At 42.2% G+C, this 20,265-nt stretch overlaps 1 protein-coding gene and 1 long non-coding RNA gene across 3 annotated transcripts in view; one reads left to right on the top strand and one right to left on the bottom strand.

The window, feature by feature from the left end:
* WAPL (WAPL cohesin release factor) overlaps positions 1-11,985 on the bottom strand; it is a 127,967-nt gene extending 115,982 nt beyond the window's left edge. The window contains exons 1-2 of one of the 2 annotated variants that reach the window (XM_007054510.4): positions 11,616-11,985; positions 5,970-6,490 (exon numbers count right to left, since the gene is read on the bottom strand). In XM_007054510.4, the coding sequence (XP_007054572.1) occupies positions 5,970-6,468 (499 nt within the window). In that variant the 5' untranslated portion in view covers positions 6,469-6,490; positions 11,616-11,985. The remainder of the gene's footprint in view (positions 1-5,969; positions 6,491-11,615) is intronic. The other variant, XM_037905798.2, reaches the window with a different exon arrangement.
* Positions 11,957-18,480, top strand: LOC122466744. Its single transcript, XR_006292505.1, has 3 exons — positions 11,957-12,099; positions 16,696-16,700; positions 18,353-18,480. It is a non-coding gene; the product is annotated as an uncharacterized LOC122466744 (long non-coding RNA).
* The last annotated feature ends 1,785 nt before the right edge of the window (positions 18,481-20,265 follow it).

Raw genomic sequence — 20,265 nt, 5'->3', positions numbered from 1 at the left:
TTCTCTCTCAGCAAGCATATTTTACTCTTAAAGTAAAAGCAATACAGAAAAAAATATCTTTAAAACAACAGAAGAATCTACATGCACGCTAGCAAGCTTACCCAGAGATCACCCCAACTATAAAATGGCACTTTGGCACAAGCAGACCTCCAACCCCATCCACACATTTTCGTGTGGTTTCAATTCATCACACCCTTTGCTCCGAACAAGGACAAGCATGAGTAAGAGTAACTCATTTATCCAGTTTGGCTCTTTACCTTTCATGGTTTCTTCGATGTGTCTTTGCTCAAAGTGCAGCTTCAAAAAGGATTGACCTGAGCTAGGTCATTTGTATTTTCCTCACCACTCAACTATTTCCTAGGAAATTTATTTCACACTTATTGTCCCAAAAAGTGTTCCTAATATCTCCAACAGATTGCGTTTATCCTGCCTTCCTCTTAGATTATGTCTACACTGCTCACCTTACAGCAGCACAGCTATGCTGCTACAGCCGTGCCTCTGTAAGGTATGCAGTATAGTCCCTCTTTGTTGGCAGAGAGCGCTCTCTCCTGCCGACAAAATAAAACCACCACCAATGAGGATTGGAAGCTCTGTCAGCAGAAGAGCGTGTCCTGCCGACAAAGCTCTGTCCAGACCAGCGCTTCTCCTCTGTAAAACTTTTGTCTGTCAGGGGTGTGTTTTTTCCACATCCCTGACTGATGAAAGTTTTAGCGACACAAGCACTGTGTGGACACAGCCTTAAAGAAGTTGGGACAATCCCACAATATCATACAAACATTTTCATTTTCTTCAATACAATGAATTTCCTCATTACTTAAAATTAAACCTTATTGAATCAAGTTTAATTCCTTAAGTAGGGTCTACAATTTCACAGCCATGAAAAATGTATCACGGACTGTGAAATAAACCCTTCCCCGTGATATCTGATGTCCCCTTGTTCTTAGGAGCGCCCCAGCCAAGGGGGCTCCTAGCTCTGGCTGGGCAGGGACAGGTCTTGTCCATCCTCTGCACAGCTGCACTGGAGGGGGGACTAGACCCACCTCCTGGTGCCTCCCTCTGCTGCAGGACGCTCTAGGACTGGGCAGCAGCCGCAGACGTTCCTGCAGCTGGCGGAGGCTTGTGGATGTGGGTCCAACCTCCCCTTGTTCCTATCAGCAAAGCAGGCTCCTAGCTCTGGCTTAGCTGGGGAAGGTCAGGACTTGTCCATCTCCCGCACAGCTGCTCTGGGGGGGGGGGGGGGGGGGGGGGGGGGGGGGGGGGGGGGGAGATGAGGTTGGAGATCAGACCCACCTCCACGAACTTCCTGCGGCTGCAGGATACTCTGAAGGCAGCACAGAAGTGAGAGTAGCAATCCCATGACCCTTTGTGATAAATGAAGGAGGGGTAGCTCCCTTTTATGGGCACCCAGCCAGCCAGCTATGAAGTCCCTCTTAGTGGCTGTTCTCTTCTTGCTTTACCTGTAAAGGGTTAACAAAGTTCCAAATAAAGGAAAAGGAGTGTGCACCTGACCAAAAGAGCCAATAGGAGGGCTAGAAATTTCAAAATGGGGGGAAAAAACCTCCCTTTGTCTGTGTGTTGTGGTTCTCCAGGACAGAGCGGAGACAGAGCAGCAATGCTGTAAGCAGCTTTAAAACCAGACATGAAAAAACATCAAATCATACCTCAACCCTACTTATCTGAAACTCCAAATGTGTAAGTAGGTCAGAAATGTTTAGAAAGATGCAATTAGGGTTATTTCTGTTTATTTCTTATAGCTAATGGACTCCTCTGTGCTAACCCCAGATGCTTTTGTTTTGCTTGTAACCTTTAAGTTGAACCTCGAGATCTATCTTGATGCTTAATTTTTGTAATCGTTTTTCTTTTAAGATCTAGCAAAAAGCCTAAGTTCCAAATGTTTTTTTTTTTTTTTTTTTTTTTTTTTTTTTTAAGAACAGGATTGGATTTGTGTGTCCCCAAGAAGTTTGTGTACATGTTGTTTAATTAGCTGGTGGCAACAGCTAATTTCCTTTGTTTTCTTTCACAGCTCTTCCCCAGAGGGGGGGTGAAAGGGTTTGAGGGTACCTCACAGGAAGGAATTCCCAAGTGCTCCTTCTTGGGTTCAAGAGGGTTTTTTGCATTTGAGTGGTGGCAGCGTTTACCAAGCCAAAGTCAGAGAAAAGCTGTAGCCTTGGGAGTGTAATACAAGCCTGGAGTGGCAAGTATTAATTTTTAAACTCAAAAGTGCCAGAGTGGGGATTCAGCCTTGACACCCCCTACAAACAATGCCCCCCCATCCCCTTTTGGGGTCACAACACCATGAAATTTCAGATTTAAAACTTCTGAAAATGTGAAATTTACCAATTTTCAAATCCTATGGCCATGAAATTGACCATAATGGACTGGTGAATTTGGTACAGTATTCCTTAAGGATAGGGCCCTAATTCCTTAAAGTTTGTTCAAGATATTGTCATAGTTCTTACCATAAAGAATCTCTTCAGCCACTAGTGAAATGCAAAGTTACCAAACATCACACAACAATTTAAAAGGTAGAAAGTAATATTTCGTTTGTTTCAAGCTCCAGGAATATTTAAGAAAGGTATAAATTTAGTTACCCAAATTGGAATTTACCCAATATACATATACTAAAAATACCACCCCATCCTCTTGTGAAATGTGTGACACAGAATCTTTAATGACGACAAATGATCAGGATCTCATTTTTAATCTCATCTGAAAATCTAACATTTTAACATGCAAAATGTAATATGTAAGCACATATTACTGAGCTTCATTTACAGCCTTCAATAAAAATGGTCATGCCAAGATTTTTGAAAACAGGCACCAAAAGATTTTGCAGGAATACCAAATGTAAAAAGTTAATATTAATATTCTGCATACATGTACATTTTATGTTCAATACCTATTTTGAATTTGTGCCCTAAAGAAGGTTGTGATTAATTGTTATTCTATTAAGTATGTCAGGAACCCAGATAAGTACTGCTCCATGGGATTTTATTTGATCCCAGTACAGGTTTACCTTTTGACTATCATTGAGCAGCTGTTTTTTTCCTTAGTATAGATTAGTGTTTTATATCAGGTCACTTAAAAACTAAATCCCTACTTATAGCTTCTTCCTCAGCTAATTTTCTCAAGCATAAGTATATTTTGACAAAAACTTATACCTATTACAGAATAGCAACTTTTACCTATGAGTCTTCTGTTACAATCCCTCTATTATATTTCAGCATATTGAACTCTTAATGAACATTCCTTGAGCAAGATTAAGTCATCCCATCTTTACATCAATCGACCATAACAAGGGTCGATTTACCACATTAGTTGCCCTGAAAAACCTTTTAATTTGAAGGTCACTGAAGTCATAACAAGTAAAATATGAGTTACATTGCAACTAATTTGTGAGCAGACAACTTTAAAGCAAGCAAAAGCAAGTGTGTTAGCTCAACCAAGTGCTCTCAACATTCATTAAGAGTAACATGAAGCCATATTAGTTATCTGTTTTAGATTAGACATTATATCATGGTTTCAAATGTGTTAGCCTGTGTTTTAGGTCATCTAGACTTAAGTTTAAAGATGTGATACTCACACACGCTAACGTTACACCTTTAAATCCTAGTCTAGCCAAACCTTAAAAAACATTAAGAGGGATTTCCAATTGTGCTAAACTCAGTTGCCCTAACTCCGAACATGACTGAAAAACACCCTTATTGCACATTAAGATGAGGTCTCAAGTGCGATCATAGGTTAGTCACCAGCGATAAAGCAAGTTTCTTTGCTTTAGTGTCCCAAAATGAATAAAATGAACTCTCTGGGTTTGAAAAGTAGCCTTACATTTCAAGGTTTACTTAAGTAGTAACCAGTGTAACAAGGAAGTCTCTGAAGTAGTCATATTTACACTGGCTGCCGGCACTCTCCCCTGCCCACTGGCTCAGTACTCTGATTGATGTTTTCATAGTGTGCTTTGCTTTGGATAAACCTCGATACAAACATAATGGCTACCCAACTATCTCAGTTTCATTTGCAGTAACTGGCCAAAATAAACACTACCCCTGAGAAGTCAAACTGCTTCTACTGTCTTGGTTTCCTCAAACTTGTTTAATACCCCTATGATAGGATATTGTGTGAAAGTGCATACAATATTGACTTAGATTTCTAAAAATACAAGTATCAGAGGGGTAGCCATGTTTTCCGCTTTTACAGATCCAGACTAAGTCTTTTGGCACCTTATAGACTAACAGACGTATTGGAGCATAAGCTTTTGTGGGTGAATACCCACTTCGTGGGATGCAGAGTTGAAGGGGGTTAGCCCATTCACACAGTTAACAGCTGGTGTGATTAGGCCTGCATTGTTTGTTGTAATTAAGTTAACAGCCAATAAAACAAGATAAATTCAGAATTTTCACAGTTTATCCACAGCCCATGTTTTCAACATTAGGTTAACAAGTGGATTTTTCCCTACAGTAATAAACTCCTATTGTAAGTCCAAACTTCAAATTATTTTAGTATTGTGTGATTGCAAATATAAGATATTAGATATAGTCTACTTAGTGAAAGTTTACTGCTTCTTGCCAAGCAGTTCTCTCCCTCAGAAAATAGTAGATATTAATCAGCAGAAAACCCAATGAGACAATAGTGAAAGTCTTTTCAACTGTACTTTCATTTCAAAGAAGTGATTTAGTTTCCAAATATTTTCAGTTTAATCAACAGCTATGTTTTTTTAAATTTATTTTCTATCTATCCATTAATACTACTGCCTTACTTTTAACTCCTCAGCTACACTCATCTTAAGCCATTAAAACCATTTTGGTCTACGGTACGTCAAGCAGACTGCGGTCCACTTATTTTTCTGGTCAGTTAATTACATACCAAGACTTTTTTTTTTTTTTTTTTAAACAGAAATTTAATGTGATATTCCAAGCAAAGACAATATAGCAAGGCTGCAAGGTGTCATCTTGACAGGGTTTGGTGCAGTATGGCCCACTACATTTTAAGAACCACCATTGTCCAAAACTTGAACAGTTAAAAGAAAGTTGCAGTTTTAGTAGTTATGATATCAGCTATTTATGTCAAAACTCTAAAGTAAATGGAAATGAAATCATAGATCATTTTAAAAACATGTTAAAAGTGAATATAGTGCTTATCAACAGTGCTCCAAAGAATTAAGTGTATTCATTCATTCATTTTAAAAACAAAAACAAAAACGCATAGGTGAGAACAGTACCAGATCCTCTACGCTACCTCAACCCTGAACTGAAAACAGCTAGAAGCCAGAGGAGGGAACTTCAATCTACATCTCTCTTTAATTATTTGATTTGCATTGACACTAATGTGCCAATTATGAAGGTTTTTCTGATGTATACATCTGTGCAGTAGGAAATTAAGTGCACTCACTCATTTTACACAAGTCCATAGCCAGGACAGATGTTAATCCTATCACTCACTACCTGTCTGCACTGGATTTGAACCAGCTACATAAGAACAGACTATCACCAATCCCTTGAGTTACTTGGTCTTCATAATACCACATATGCAAGAAACCATAGAACCACTAACTGTACTTGAGGGTAGGGGATATGTGGAAGTATACATGCATAGTGAAGGAAGAATAAACCACAGAACTGCTTGCAACGTTAGTCTTTGTAGAGCAGTGATGGGCAACCTGCGGGCTGCAGGTTGCCCACCACTGTTGTAGAGAGTGCTAGCTGATCCCTTAACCAAATTATTACTGTAAAGACAGAGTCTTCGTTTTTCATTAACACTGGATAAATAAAATATAGTATGCGTCTTTGTATCCACAGTTAGCTTTTGCTCTCAAGAGCAAGACAAGATTATTTGGTCCTAGGTTTGATTATAACATTTAACCCAACCTCAGGCGATGCAGCAATTTAAAAAAAAGTTGTACACAGATTACTAAAAATCACGGTAGGCTTAACTGTTTAAATAATACTCTTAGATGTTTAATCTAAATTTACCTGTTATGAGTTTAGTTCTGCTGCTTTTGCTTTCCCCATCCTCTATGTTTCTGTTTGTGCTCTCTTCTTTTAAATCATGAACAATATTGTCAAAAGATATGCTCTTGCTGGACACAATGTTGTCTCCGCTGATTGGCTGATTAATTCTGCTATTAGCTTCAAGTAGAGAAATGAAGTCCTCAGACTGAGCAGCTTCAATGGGTTCCAGCTGAGAGCAGCTTTTAGCCTGCGACACATTCTTTGAAGACACTGGCAGAGATTCTTCATCACTATCAAATCCAAATGGATCTTCTGTTACCTCATCTTCAACTTTGGGTTTTTTAGGAATTTCTGAAATATCTGGTTTGACATTGGGCCTCTTCTGTCCTAATTTGGCCATAAATGTGGTTTCTCCCCATTTTGTGCTAAGGGTGGTCCGTTTGTTAGAAAAGACTTCATCAAACTTTGAGTTGCCGTTTCCCCCTTTCCTGCTGTATGTCTTTCCAAATCTGGATGTCATTTTGACAACTGTTTCATATTCTCTGTGGGAAGAGAAAGAATTAGATAAACCAGTTTCTGTATATTGTTACTTTTTAGTGCAAGTGATTATTTTTCCACTCTATTAGAGCACGCTGAACACTTCAGTTGGTACTGTACACAGTATTGCCTGTTTATTTTTGACAGGCATAATTCACTTCATTTACATGTGTATTTTTTAAAGTGAATTCTGCAACAAGCATCATGCCTATCAATTTAAAACAGTCACTTACTTCTCCCCATTTATTTAGCAGAAATTCACCACCCCCGAGTCTATAAAAACTTATCTGCTATGAATAAATATTTGGAGTGTTCTATTCTCATGTCATAACTCCTATATAATACCTTTATTTCTAAGGTTTGAGGCCATTACTTTTATGAAAAATTAGAAAGGCTGTATTTTGTCTAACCTTAGACCATTTTCATTCTGCATTTGTATGTGCAGCTCATGTTAAGTAGTTAGACTCTATAATCCAGTCTGGTTTTTAAAAGACTTTTTTTGTAGTAAAAGAAAAGTGTTAAAGTATTTCACGATTCTGTAGTTGCCCCAGATCTCAAGTCATTATAAACCGTAAAGACAACTTCACTTTTATGCTCTTCTCACAAGGCTGAGGTAGGTTTAGTTAGTAATATTGCTGTGATGTGTTCTGCCCCATCTGTGCATGCAAGGACAAATAGTGTTATTCACCAGAAAAAGACTACTGTCATAATACTCAAATGTATTAAGTCCAACTTGTAAATAAGCTTTTGCACAATTCATAGCCCAGAACAAAGTATATAGTTCCAGCTAAATCCATTTCTAAGTCTTTTCAGGATACCCAGTGCAACCACAGCCAAACCTCAGTCTTCAATAGAAAGTTTAATTGTGATCAGATGCTTAACACAACATTAACAAGCGGGAAGGAACACAAGCCAGAATACGGAAAAAACATTTTGAAGAATGTTCAGGTAAGTAAGCATGGCCTGACAAAATTCACCCTAGGGTACTTATGCAACTAGCTGAAGCAATCTCAGAACCATTAATGATTATCTTTGACAACTCATGGAGGACAGGTGAGGTCCCAGACAATTTAAGAAGGGCAAACAGAGTCCCTATCTTTAAAAAGGGGGGGGGGGGGGGGGGACCCAGGGAATTATAGACAAGTCAGCCTAATTTCTAAACCTGGAAAGATATTGGAACAAGTTATTAAACAACCAATTTGTAAGCACCTCAAGGATAATAGGGTTATAAGTAATAGCCAATATGAATTTGTCAAGAACAAATCATGCCAAACCAATCTAATTTCCTTCCTTGACAGGGTTCCTGGCCTGGTGAATGCGGGGGGGGGGGGGGGGGGGGGGGTCGCACAGGGGACTGACCTGAATTCTGATATTCATATTTTCAATAATTACTTGGATAATGGCATGTGCGGAGCATATGCTTATAAAATCTGAGGATGACGCCAAACTGGGAGGTGTGGCAAGCATTCTGGAGGACAGGATTAGAATTCAAAATAACCTTGACAAATTGGAGAATTGCTCTGAATTCAACAAGATGAAATTCAGTAAATTCCATATAGTGCAGAGTAATCCCACACGAAGGAAAAATCAAATGCACAAATACAAAATGGGGAATAACTGGCCAGATGATAGTAATTCTAAAAAGAATCAGTTGGTTATACTGGTTAAACTGAACATGAGCAAACAATGTGATGCAGTTGCAAGAAAGGCGAATAGCATTCTGGGGTGTATTAACAGGAACATAAGACACAGAAGGTAACTCTCCCACTCAGCACTGGTGAGGCCTCTGCTGGAGTACTGCATCCAGGTTTGGCCACCACGCTTTAAGAAAGATGTGGAGAGAGACTGAGGGGGAACATCGTAACAGTTTCAAATATGTAAAGGGCTGTTATAAAAGGATGGTGATCGGTTGTTCTCCATATCCACTGTAGACAGGAAAGAATCAATGGGCTTACTCTGCAACAAGGGAGACAGATGTTAGGAAAAGCCATCTAACCATAAGGATAATTAAGTTCTGGAACAAGTTACCAGGAGAAGTTTTGGAATCCCCACCACTGGAGGTTTTTAAGAACACATTGGACAAACACCTATGAGGGATGGTCTAGGTATACTTGGCCCTGCCCCAACACAGGAAAATGAACTAGATGACCCAAGGTCCCTTCCAGCCTAAATGTTCTTGCTATCCAATATGTAAGAGTAGCTGAAACAGCTTAGCCACATCCAAAATGGCCAGTGAACAAAGTTTAAAACAAACAAAAAAACTACAATCACAGGTTAAATGGAAACATGTTTGAACAATTCTTTATCTCTGTTTCACTGCTGCCCCTATTTTAATTTGAAGAGGAAGACCGGTAAAAAAAAAAACAAAAAACAAATACCTTGTCTATATTTTAACATTATTAAAACCGTAAAACATTTATTTTCCCTATATATGCTGTTTACTTTTAGATTTTCTCAGCCTGGGCACTGATAATGGATCAAGTTATATTTTGTTACAGTAAATTTCAACTCAAGTTCATCTTCAGGTCTGCAAACACAGATATGGAGTGGCAAATGCTATGGGGGATAGGATTAGATGTCTCAGTGATTTTTTTTATTTAAACTTATGGAAAATTGCCATTGATCTTAGGTAAAAATCTGTTCCTATAAATCCTAAATTGGGGTACAAAGTTGCCTTGAGAAGAATTTTCCTTTCTTAATAGTTACAAATTTGAAATCTTTTACCACACTGAAAGCTACCACTTATACATACCCATATTATGGCCAGAAAAATTAATAAGTAATTTTTATGTGTGTCCTGTACCCGCAAAAATTCTACTCACCTTACTATTCTTTTCCTTTGGATAGTTGCATCATTTTGCTTTCTCTTGAAATTTTTCTTTTTATTTTGGTCTAAATAATTTCTCAACTTAAAATATTTAATTAAGCTTGGCCACAGGACCAGACGGTCTTCCAACCACGTTGTTTCAATAGTCATCTCTAGTAAGAATCTTATTTATATTAATCTCCCTTTCCTGAGGGGGCCAAGTTTTATTTGCCATTAGAACAACCACATTTTCAGTCTTTGGTCCTGGGCATAAGACTAGAAATACACCATGCTAGGACTTAAGAAGTTTACACTGTTAATGTCACATCTTACAACAACATCCCCTTGAGAATTCCACCTTTACAGTAGTTAATACAGAGGATGACGACAGGATTTACAGATGTTGCTCCTGAACTCTGCTCCATCTTTCATTTCTGCTATTTTGCAGGATTAATTTGAAACTGACACCTCTGGCTACTGGTAGAATTAGCATGCTCTGTGATTCTCTCTCCCCCTTCATACCCAACTAGAATCTCCTGGCTGTTGAGCAGTAGCTACTCTCCTTTCACTCTCTAACTCTCATTTTTGTTTCTCCTATGTAAATAGTTCAATATTTGCCTCTGATGTTTCATTTTCCTTTCAAGGAGCTGAGTGAATCTGAGGGTTATCCTTATTGCTCCACATGTTTTAAAACAGCAGCAGCAAAGCTTACCAAAATTATTAGTTTTACTATGTTGCTGCTCAGGAACAAGTACCAGAAGAGACAATTGATCTGTGTCTGAAGACTCAAAGAGACAGTACAGGAAGAGTTCATATTTGAAATGCCATCTTTACAACCATAAAGGCTAGAAATAAGATACTAAACTGAATTTTGTAGTAATTGATAACCTACACATCTCCTACACTCAAGGGAAAAAAATTTTTATTCACCAACATGCAAGTTTTGTCCAACCCTGATTCAAAGACTTATAGCACTTCACATTTTCAGCACTCTGCAAAAATATTGTCATGTCTAAATAATCACAAAAAACTGCTTTAAAAAAAAGCAGCAAGTTACCAAAAGTCATTCAATTGCAACTACAAAGCTGTACCATATGGTCTAACCTCCTTATATTCCTAATAAAATATACTGATATTTTCACAGATGCTCTACTGTTTTATCTGAAAATTCTAATAGAAATTTCTAAGACTATACAAGAATATAGAAATTAAAAATCTGTGTTGTGCTACTTGATAAGTTAAATATGAGCTAGTAAACAGTTGAGCATTAAGTGATTACTACTACATGATCAATTCATGACCCATCTTTAAGGTTCATAATCAGATTTAAAATACTTTAAATGCTTCACAGAATATTTAAAAACTAATTTAACTTCCACTTATTAATGCTGATTCTCTTCTTGCTTTTCCACTCAGCTTCAACAATATATTTATTAGTTTCACTTTCTGGTTTCTATGTCCTAGCACTTTCTAGCTCTCCTACTCTAGCACAATGGTGCAATGTTTGGGCACCAAACAATGCAGACAATATAAATACAAACTGTTCACTGCACTCTGTTCACTGAAACCCATTTTAAGAACCTTATTCCTGGTTATTTTAAATACTGTTTTCTGAAAAGCTAAGGCCCAACCAGACCTGACTGACTGTCCATTTTAAAGGAGGAAAGTAGCCCACTTCTCTTTACTTTCTACCCATCGTTTCCCTTCCATAATCAAAGGGAAGAAAAATAGTTTAAACGAGACATACGAAGCGCATGAAATCCCAGGGGAGACACCATCATCCTATGCCTCCATATAGACTCAATGTGTGATGCGGTGTCCCTCCCTTCCCTGCCCTCGCACCTCCGGCCCTTCCACCTCCAAGCAGTAAGAACCGAAGTAGCTGCCCGGAGTGTTTAGTGACGAAGTAGGCTCCCACCGAGCGAACAGGAAGCAGCAGGCTCCGCACCCAACCCGGATTAAGCGCCACCTGCTCCTCTGCACACCAGACAGCAGCGCCTGAAGCCAGCCTCCGACCTACCGGGGGAGGTGGAGAAAGTTCCCTCAACTCCCCTTCCCCGCAAACTTCCGGGCCCGGCTCGCAGGGAGCTGCGTTGAGCGAAAGTTGCCCCCCTCCTCCCGCGCCCGGACTTCCTAGGCCGCTGGAACTTTCCAGCCTCCTCCGCACTCGCGGTGGACCCCCCGCCCCGACAGAGAACAGGAGGCACGGGGTGGGGGGCAGCCGCGCTGGAAGGAGCAAGAGGGCCTTTTCCCAGGGCTGGAGGCCTCACAGGCCTAGGGAGCCGGGTAGCCGCCCCGGTCTCCCCCTGCCGCTCGGTACCTACCTCAGTCTCACCCAGGGAGGAAGGAGGCGGCGGGGGACCCCTCTCCTGCTCTCGGCACTTTCCGAACTCGCCCCCGAGAACGCGGCTACCTGGGCTTCCTCGGCCCCGAGTCTCCGCCCGCGGACACGCTCGCCAACGCGACTCCTCCGCGTCCCTCCCCCCAGCGGAGCCTCCCTCGCCGGGGTGGGGGGTGGGCGCTGGCGCTAGGACCCCCGGCGCCGCCTCCTCCGGCGCCGCTTTCTCCGCACCAGGATTATCGCTGCTCTTTGAACAGGGCCCTGGACCATCTCTCCGCCATTTGCCCCCCGCTCCTTCCGTCACTGCGCTTCCCACACTCGGCCGCCTCCCCGCAGCCAATCACATCTCACCTTACTCAACCGACCCGCACGCCGCTGCGCATGCGCCCCGAAAGGGCGCTGGGACGTCACTGCGCACGCGCGCTCGGGGTATGTTGGGAGTTGTAGTTTTATAGATTGCTGGGGGAGTTAGGGGAATCTCTTCCCAGCCCCCACCAGTCTTCTGTGCCTTTTCCCCTTGTCATGAGGAGAGCTGGAGGACTGAGCAATATCTGATGAAGTGAGCTGTAGCTCCCGAAAGCTTATGCTCAAATAAATTGGTTAGTCTCTAAGGTGCCACAAGTACTCCTTTTCTTTTTGCGAATACAGACTAACACGGATGTTACTCTGGCTCCTATCAATGCTGCCCAAGTCCATCTGTGTGCATGCTGCCGCTCTGGGCATTGCATCAGGCTAAAAGGGAGAGCGGGAGGGTGCTGTGACACGGCAGGGCTGCTTGATGGCTGGTGACATTGCAGTATGCAAGTGTGTTGTTTGCTTGGTTGGTTTGTTTCTGGAGAGGTGGGCAACGTTTTAGTGAGACGCTGCTTGTGACTTATCCAGCCTCAAGATTAGACTCATAGAATCATAGAATCATAGAATATCAGGGTTGGAAGGGACCTCAGGAGGTCATCTAGTCCAACCCCCTGCTCAAAGCAGGACCAATCCCCAATCAAATCATCCCAGCCAGGGCTTTGTCAAGCCTGACCTTAAAAACTTCTAAGGAAGGAGATTCTACCACCTCCCTAGGTAACGCATTCCAGTGTTTCACCACCCTCCTAGTGAAAAAGTTTTTCCTAATAGCCAACCTAAACCTCCCCCCACTGCAACTTGAGACCATTACTCCTTGTCCTGTCATCTTCTACCACTGAGAATAGTCTAGAACCATCCTCTCTGGAACCACCTCTCAGGTAGTTGAAAGCAGCTATCAAATCCCCCCTCATTCTTCTCTTCCGCAGACTAAACAATCCCAGTTCCCTCAGCCTCTCCTCATAAGTCATGTGTTCCAGTCCCCTAATCATTTTTGTTGCCCTTCGCTGGACTCTCTCCAATTTATCCACATCCTTCTTGTAGTGTGGGGCCCAAAACTGGACACAGTACTCCAGATGAGGCCTCACCAATGTCGAATAGAGGGGAACGATCACGTCCCTCGATCTGCTCGCTATGCCCCTACTTATACATCCCAAAATGCCATTGGCCTTCTTGGCAACAAGGGCACACTGCTGACTCATATCCAGCTTCTCGTCCACTGTCACCCCTAGGTCCTTTTCCGCAGAACTGCTGCCTAGCCATTTGGTCCCTAGTCTGTAGCGGTGCATTGGGTTCTTCCGTCCTAAGTGCAGGACCCTGCACTTATCCTTGTTGAACCTCATCAGATTTCTTTTGGCCCAATCCTCCAATTTGTCTAGGTCCCTCTGTATCCTATCCCTGCCCTCCAGCGTATCTACCACTCCTCCCAGTTTAGTATCATCCGCAAATTTGCTGAGAGTGCAATCCACACCGTCCTCCAGATCATTTATGAAGATATTGAACAAAACCGGCCCCAGGACCTACCCCTGGGGCACTCCACTTGACACCGGCTGCCAACTAGACATGGAGCCATTGATCACTACCCGTTGAGCCCGACAATCTAGTCAACTTTCTACCCACCTTATAGTGCATTCATCCAGCCCATACTTCTTTAACTTGCTGACAAGAATACTGTGGGAGACCGTGTCAAAAGATTTGCTAAAGTCAAGAAACAATACATCCACTGCTTTCCCTTCATCCACAGAACCAGTAATCTCATCATAGAAGGCGATTAGATTAGTCAGGCATGACCTACCCTTGGTGAATCCATGCTGTTATTTGGCACTGAGGATTGCAATACAAAGTTCTCAACCTACTGGGTTGAATAACTGAAACTCAAGTTCCTTCCTTCTCTGAAGGCCTTCGAGTGGTTTGGAGCATCCTACTAATGCTCCTGGATCCTGCTCAAGTTTGTGAAATTTGTAAAAGCAACAAGTTCCAGTGTGCAGCTCTGCTGCACTGGCTTGATATTAAAGGGACTTAGACAAGTTAAAAATCATATGTTTGGACTACGGGTAAGTAATAATACATGGCTCTTAGATGGTCCTTTTCATCAGTAGATTTGAGAGTGCTTTACAAAGGAGGTAAGTACTATCCCCATTTTACACATGAAGAAACTGAGCACAGGGAGCTGAAGTGACTTATCCAAGACTACCCAGCAGACAAGTGGTACAGCTGGGAATAGAGTCCCAGGCCGGTGGCCTGTCCAGTAGGTCAGTTGTTCTCAACCAGGGGTACATGTAGGGTTGCCAGGCGTCCCGTTTTCGATCAGAACGCCCGGTCGAAAAGTGACCCTGGCGGCTCCGATTGGCACTGCCAACCAGACCATTAAAAGTCCTGTTGGGGGCCTGGGGCTAAGGCAGGCTTCCTGCCTTCCCTAGCTCTGCACAGCTCCTGGAAGCAGCCACCAGTTTCCTGCAGCACCTAGATGCATGGGTGGCCGGGGAGGCTCTTCTCGCTGCCCCTGCCCAAAGAGCCAGCTCCGCAGCTCCCATTGGCCAGAAACCGTGACGAATGGGAGCTGCGGGGGCAGTGCCTGCAGGTGCGAAAGCAGCGTGTGGAGCTTCCCCTGGCCACCTGTGCACACAGGGGCTGCAGGGACCTGGCCGCCAATTTCTGGGAGCCGCTGTATGCACCTCTGGGACTCTGCGCGCCCTCCCGCACCCCAACCCCCTGCCACCTCCCGGACTAAAACTCCCTCCTAGAGCCCCCCCAACACCCCAAACCCCTTGTCCCCAGCCCCACTCCAGAGCCCAAACCCCCAGGTGGAGCCCTCACCCCCCTTCCGCACCCCTGCCTCAGCCCAGAGTCCCCTTCCGCACCCAAACTCCTTCCCAGAGCTCACCCCCAACACCCTGCCCCCTCCTGTACCCCAAACCCCTCATCCCCAGCCCCACCCCAGAACCTGCACCCCCAGCTGGAGCCCTCACTCCCTCCTACACCCCAACCCCCTGTCCCAGCCAAGAGCCCTCTCCTGTAACCTGAACAACTCATTTCTGGCCCCACCCAGAGCCCGCACCCCATCCCGGAGCCCTCTCCCGCACCCCAAACCCCTCATCTCCGGCCCCACCCCAGATCCCTCACCCGTCTCCCGCACCCTAACCCCCTTCCCCAGCCTGATGAAAGTGAGTGGGGGTGGGGAAGAGCGAATGACGGAGGGAGTGGGGATAGAGCGAGCAGAGGCGGGGCCTCGGGGAAGTGACGAGGGTGTCCGGTTTTGTGCAAGTAGAAAGTTGGCAACCCTATGTACATGTACCCCTGGGGGTATACAGAAGCCTTCAAGGGAACACATCAACTCATCTAGATATTTGCCTACTTTTTACAATAGACTACATAAAAAGCACTAGCAAAGTCAATACAAACTAAAATCTCATACAGACAAAATGAGAAAGTCAGCAATTTTTCAATAATAGTGTGCTGTGACACTTTTCTATTTTTATGTCTGGTTTTTGAAAGCAAGTAGTTTTTAAGTTAAACTTGGGGTATGTAAGACAAATCAGACTCCTGAAAGGGGTACAGTAGTTTGGAAAGGTTGAGAGTCGCTGCAATAGGCCACACTGCCTCTTCCAAAGTTTGTGAAATTGCCTTAAACTTAGGTCATTAAAACTGAAAAAAGTAAAGTTAAGCACTGAAGTAACTTTCCACAGTGTCTTGGCTTTAATCAGTTTCCACTGTTTGCATAGATCTTTCACACAGCAATAGGACAAAAAAAAATCACTTTTAAAAATAGGAAATTGCAATTGCAAAATGAACAACTAGCAGGAGGACTCAGACGGTGGCAGTCAGAAGTTTCTGAGCCTAATTTTAAATAATCTTCAGAAGTCAACTATATTTCAAGTTGATGGTGTCTCTTGAAGGCTGTAGCAAATAGTGCAAACTTTAAGATTTTATGTTTGTCAGTCTTTCTTCATTGCTCAAGCTGTTGCAGAAACAACTTAATGGCATCAATTAATAGAGCAGTTGAGCCACATACCTCTGTGCACTATGTTAAATGTATGTATAGTAGTATTTATAAAATGTGCAGTAATGTGAGATCATGTATTTGACGGAAAGGGTTGGTTTCCCAGTCAAAGACTAAATTTAAATTTGGTTAATCTGGAGTTACAATTTAGAGGACATAAGGGTCATTTAAGGGTAAATAATCTTACAATAATTTTATAGTTATCAACAAATAGCCTTAGAAACCCAGTATATTCAGAGTTAAGACTAAAGTTAAAAAAAACAATCTTTGAAAGTATGGAAATGCAGGACTTGTCTACACTACTGTGCGGGGTCGATCTAAGTTACACAACTTCAGCTACGTGAATAACGTAGCTAAAGTCGATGTATATAGATCAACTTACCACGGTGTTTTCACTGCAGTAAGTCGACAGCTGCCACTCTCCCGTTGACTCCACTTGAGCTTCTCGTTCTGGTGGAGTACCGGATCGATGGGAGAGCGCTCAGCAGTAGATTTATCGCGTCTATGACGAGATAAATTGACCCCTGCTGGATCGATCGCTGCCCACTGATCCAGCAGGTAGTGTAGACAAGCCCACAGTTAAGGCACCCAAACACCCTTAACTCTACCTCCAGAGTGGTGACCCGAGAAAAAAATAAGGAGATGGTCTTATAGATCCATAACAAATTCATCTAATAAATTAAAATATTGTAATGCTTTATTCTTAATCATGCAGTGATTGTACAAACTCCAACTGTACGTACAACTACACACAGAAGCAAAGTTCCAGTGAGAAAAAAAGCATGACAAAGGTCATCACTGCACATTCTTCATCAAAACTCCGTTTGCCACTAATACCACTAGTACCAATAAAAACAGAGCATAGGTATTGATGTATATGTATCGCTAAGGTCTAGCTCATGATAGTAAAACACTGTAGAGCAAACATCAGTGTGGTGACAACACATTCACTTACAACTTGTCATATATGCAAGTCTGTAGAGTGGTCTCCAAATGTAAGACTTCTGCTTTTATAAATGGCAGATTTCTAAAGTTTTTATGAGAAAGAGGACAAAAGGGGAAAAGAAAAGATGACAGTGGTATGATATTGAACTGCTACAGTGGGTTTTATAAATTTAAAATATCTACAGCCATAGCCTGTTAACATGTGAACTTCTCAGACTCCTTAGAAAAAGTCTTTGAACCAAAACATTTTTTATAATATAGTTACCTGATCTTGCAAACCCTCAGCAGCTTGAATAAGAGTTTTCCAGATCAAGCTCTATATATGAAGGAAATAAGGAAAGATTGGAGTCAAACAACCATTGCGTTTCGATTTAAAAATTGTCAGCAATGGAGAATCCATCACAACCCTGTATACATTGATTACTCTCACAGTTAAAAAAATTGCACCTTATTTCCAGTCTGAGTTTGTCTAGCTTGAGCTTCCAGCCATTGGATCATGTAATACCTTTCTCAGCTAGATCAAAGAGCCCATTATTAAATATTTTTGCCCCATGTAGATACTTGCAGACTGTAATCAAGTCAGCCCATAACCTTTTTGTTAAGCCAAATAGATTGAGCTCTTTATCACTATAAGGCATTTAAATAAAAAGGTTGTGGTCATTTATACCTATAAATGGGGGGTGAGGGGGGATAGCTCAGTGGTTTGAGCATTGGCCTGCTAAACCCAGGGTTGTGAGTTCAATCCTTGAGGGGACCATTTGGGATCTGGGGCAAAAATTGGGGATAGGTCCTGCTTTGAGCAGGGGGTTGGATTAGATGACCTCTTAAGGTCCCTTCCAACCCTGGTATTCTGTGATTCATTCTTCTGGTTAGTAATCTTGTATTAAAGCTGCTAATTTATGTGCTTAAAACTCAAGGGCCTAACATTGACACCTGTTATGTGGTGACTGGCCCTTTAAGGGGAGATGGTTCCAGCCTAGGGTTGCCAGCTCTGACTGAAGCTATTCTGGGAGATTTTTTTCCCCAACATGACGTTATGTCATTTTCTTACAATATCCTATTAAAATCTCCCAGATTGCTTTCAATAGTCACTGGGAGATCGATGCAGAGTCCGAGAGACTCCGGCCAATCCTGGAGGGTTGGCAACCCTAATCCAGCCCCACCTGTCACACAAATAGCTCACCTCCCCAAGTGGAGAAAATGAGCAAACTCACATGACAGACAAGTTACGGGTGACTAAATCAGACCTTCTGTGGGTAGAAATAAGACAGAAAACCCTGTGGGAAGTTAAGAGGGAGACTCTAGGTAGGAAGTGGGGTTGATACAGCAAGGAAAGATTTGAAAAGGCTGAGAAAAGATGATAGACCCTCTGGGAGGAGTGTTTGTGTGAGGTTGAGACGAGGGTGAAAGTTTTGTTTGTTTTGGAGTTGTATTACCTGGAAGGAGTGGACTTTTCTTTTATGATTTAGCTGAAGGACCAAGTCAGTGCCGCAACCAAACCAAACTGGAAGGTCCGGAGATGTAACCCTACTGAGTAGAAACTCTCCTAAAGCCAGACTGGATAGGTGGTCTATGACAATATCTAACCTATAATTAATTTTAGAGACTGTTGAATGAGCTTTCTTTAAATACTAACGGTGAGTAATTAAAGTTAGTTTTATAACTGTATTTGATCATTACTTGCTCTAGTACTTATCAGGAGTGGAAGGACGCAGTATAGATATAAGTACCAAATAACAAATTACTCCTTGATCTTGTAATGAGCTCTATGCAGGAGGAGGCTGCTACCTCCAATGCAGATTCTCCTTGACTGTCATCTGGCTCCATACAGGCCTAGCAGGTATTGTAGCATCAGGGCCTTACTTCTCTGAGTCAGAAAATGTAAGAAAATATTCAGAGTACTAGAGATGATGCTGCCTATGAAGCTGTTGTATGTCTGAAACCAAAGATAGTGATTCTGGAGTCTCTTAGAAAGTGGTACAGCAGAAGAATTACAGATATAAGGAAGGTGATTGGCTATAAAATGTTTTAAAACAACCCCCTTTTTAAAGCTGCCATGTACTTGAGACCCTGTGAACTATGTCCATTTTTCCAATGGCATTTCTAGTCTCTGAAATCCCACACTTTGCATTCTAAGGCATCACAGCTTCATTATCTAGGCAGGCATTTGCATGACTGATGGAGGATAAGTTTAGACTAAAATAAGATGACTGCCTTTTTTTTTTTTTAAGACATTCAGCAGATAAAGATAGGGCTAACTAATTAAAATAAGTTATCATTAAAGAATTGTAAAGTTTTTTTAAGAGTAAGGGTAAAATTTTCAAAAGCACCCAGTGACTCACTGACTTCCCATGGGATTTAAGTGCCAAGTTCGTAAAGTTACTTTGGGTAACATTTTCAGATGTGCCAAAGTAACATAGGTCTGAACATACTCACCCATAATGTTTGCGTAGTATCTGGGTAGTCTCAAAGAGGTGGGTACAAGCAGAAGGAAAATATAAACTATATCATATCTACTTTCTTTGGCAGTGAGGGGGAAAAGTGCCAGGATTTAACATGTATCTTATTCCTTCTGCAATTAGTGGAACTCCATGGCTGAAAGTAGTTGTGTCTCTTTATTGTAAGACATCTTGGCATTGAGTTTCCCCTCTATGAGGAAATGGATGGGAAGCAGGGAGCTCCTCCTGGCTCTTCCTCCATCAGAGGATCAGATGCTTTTCTTGGAAGGCCAGCAGATGGTTTCTGTGTCACCCCCATGCTAAACTAGTGTCTCTAATGGTTATCATAAAGACAGAAACTAATGAAGAGAGAAGCTCAAATGTGGCTAATCCACTCTGGCACTCTCCAAAGGTCTTCAAACTCTGTGCCAAGATGTTTGCTCTGGGGTGCAATATGGTCTGTACAAAAATAAAATACAGCTGTTTCCAAATGTGGAGCCATTAACATAAGCTGAAAAGAGATCTTGTTTCAGTTTAAACTTTCCTCCAAAAGAAGAGGGAGGCAGTGCTGCTCTGTTGCTGGACAACAGCAGGGAGTTTTTTGGGGCGGGGAAAGATGGAGACCAAATATGCTTTTTGTTGCGATCAAGGATACATTGTTTGTAGATGTGTCTAGTAGTCAGAACTAGCATGTGACAGATAACAGCTGCTACTTCACAGGAGTGACAATTTAGGGGAGAGCAGATGACTATGTACAGTTGTTCCCAAACTTTCTGGCTAGTAAGCAGAGTGCAGATTTAACTAGGGTTGGATAACCAGATGTCTCCTAGTTTGCTGGCTGTGAGCCCAGTAATCCTACCATATTGTCTAAAACTTCAGAATTAGTAGTATGAACAACTCCA

This window comes from Chelonia mydas, chromosome 7 (genome assembly GCF_015237465.2).
Source record: "Chelonia mydas isolate rCheMyd1 chromosome 7, rCheMyd1.pri.v2, whole genome shotgun sequence".
Lineage (NCBI taxonomy): Eukaryota > Metazoa > Chordata > Testudines > Cheloniidae > Chelonia > Chelonia mydas.
This window is presented reverse-complemented; position numbering and strand designations above follow the sequence as displayed.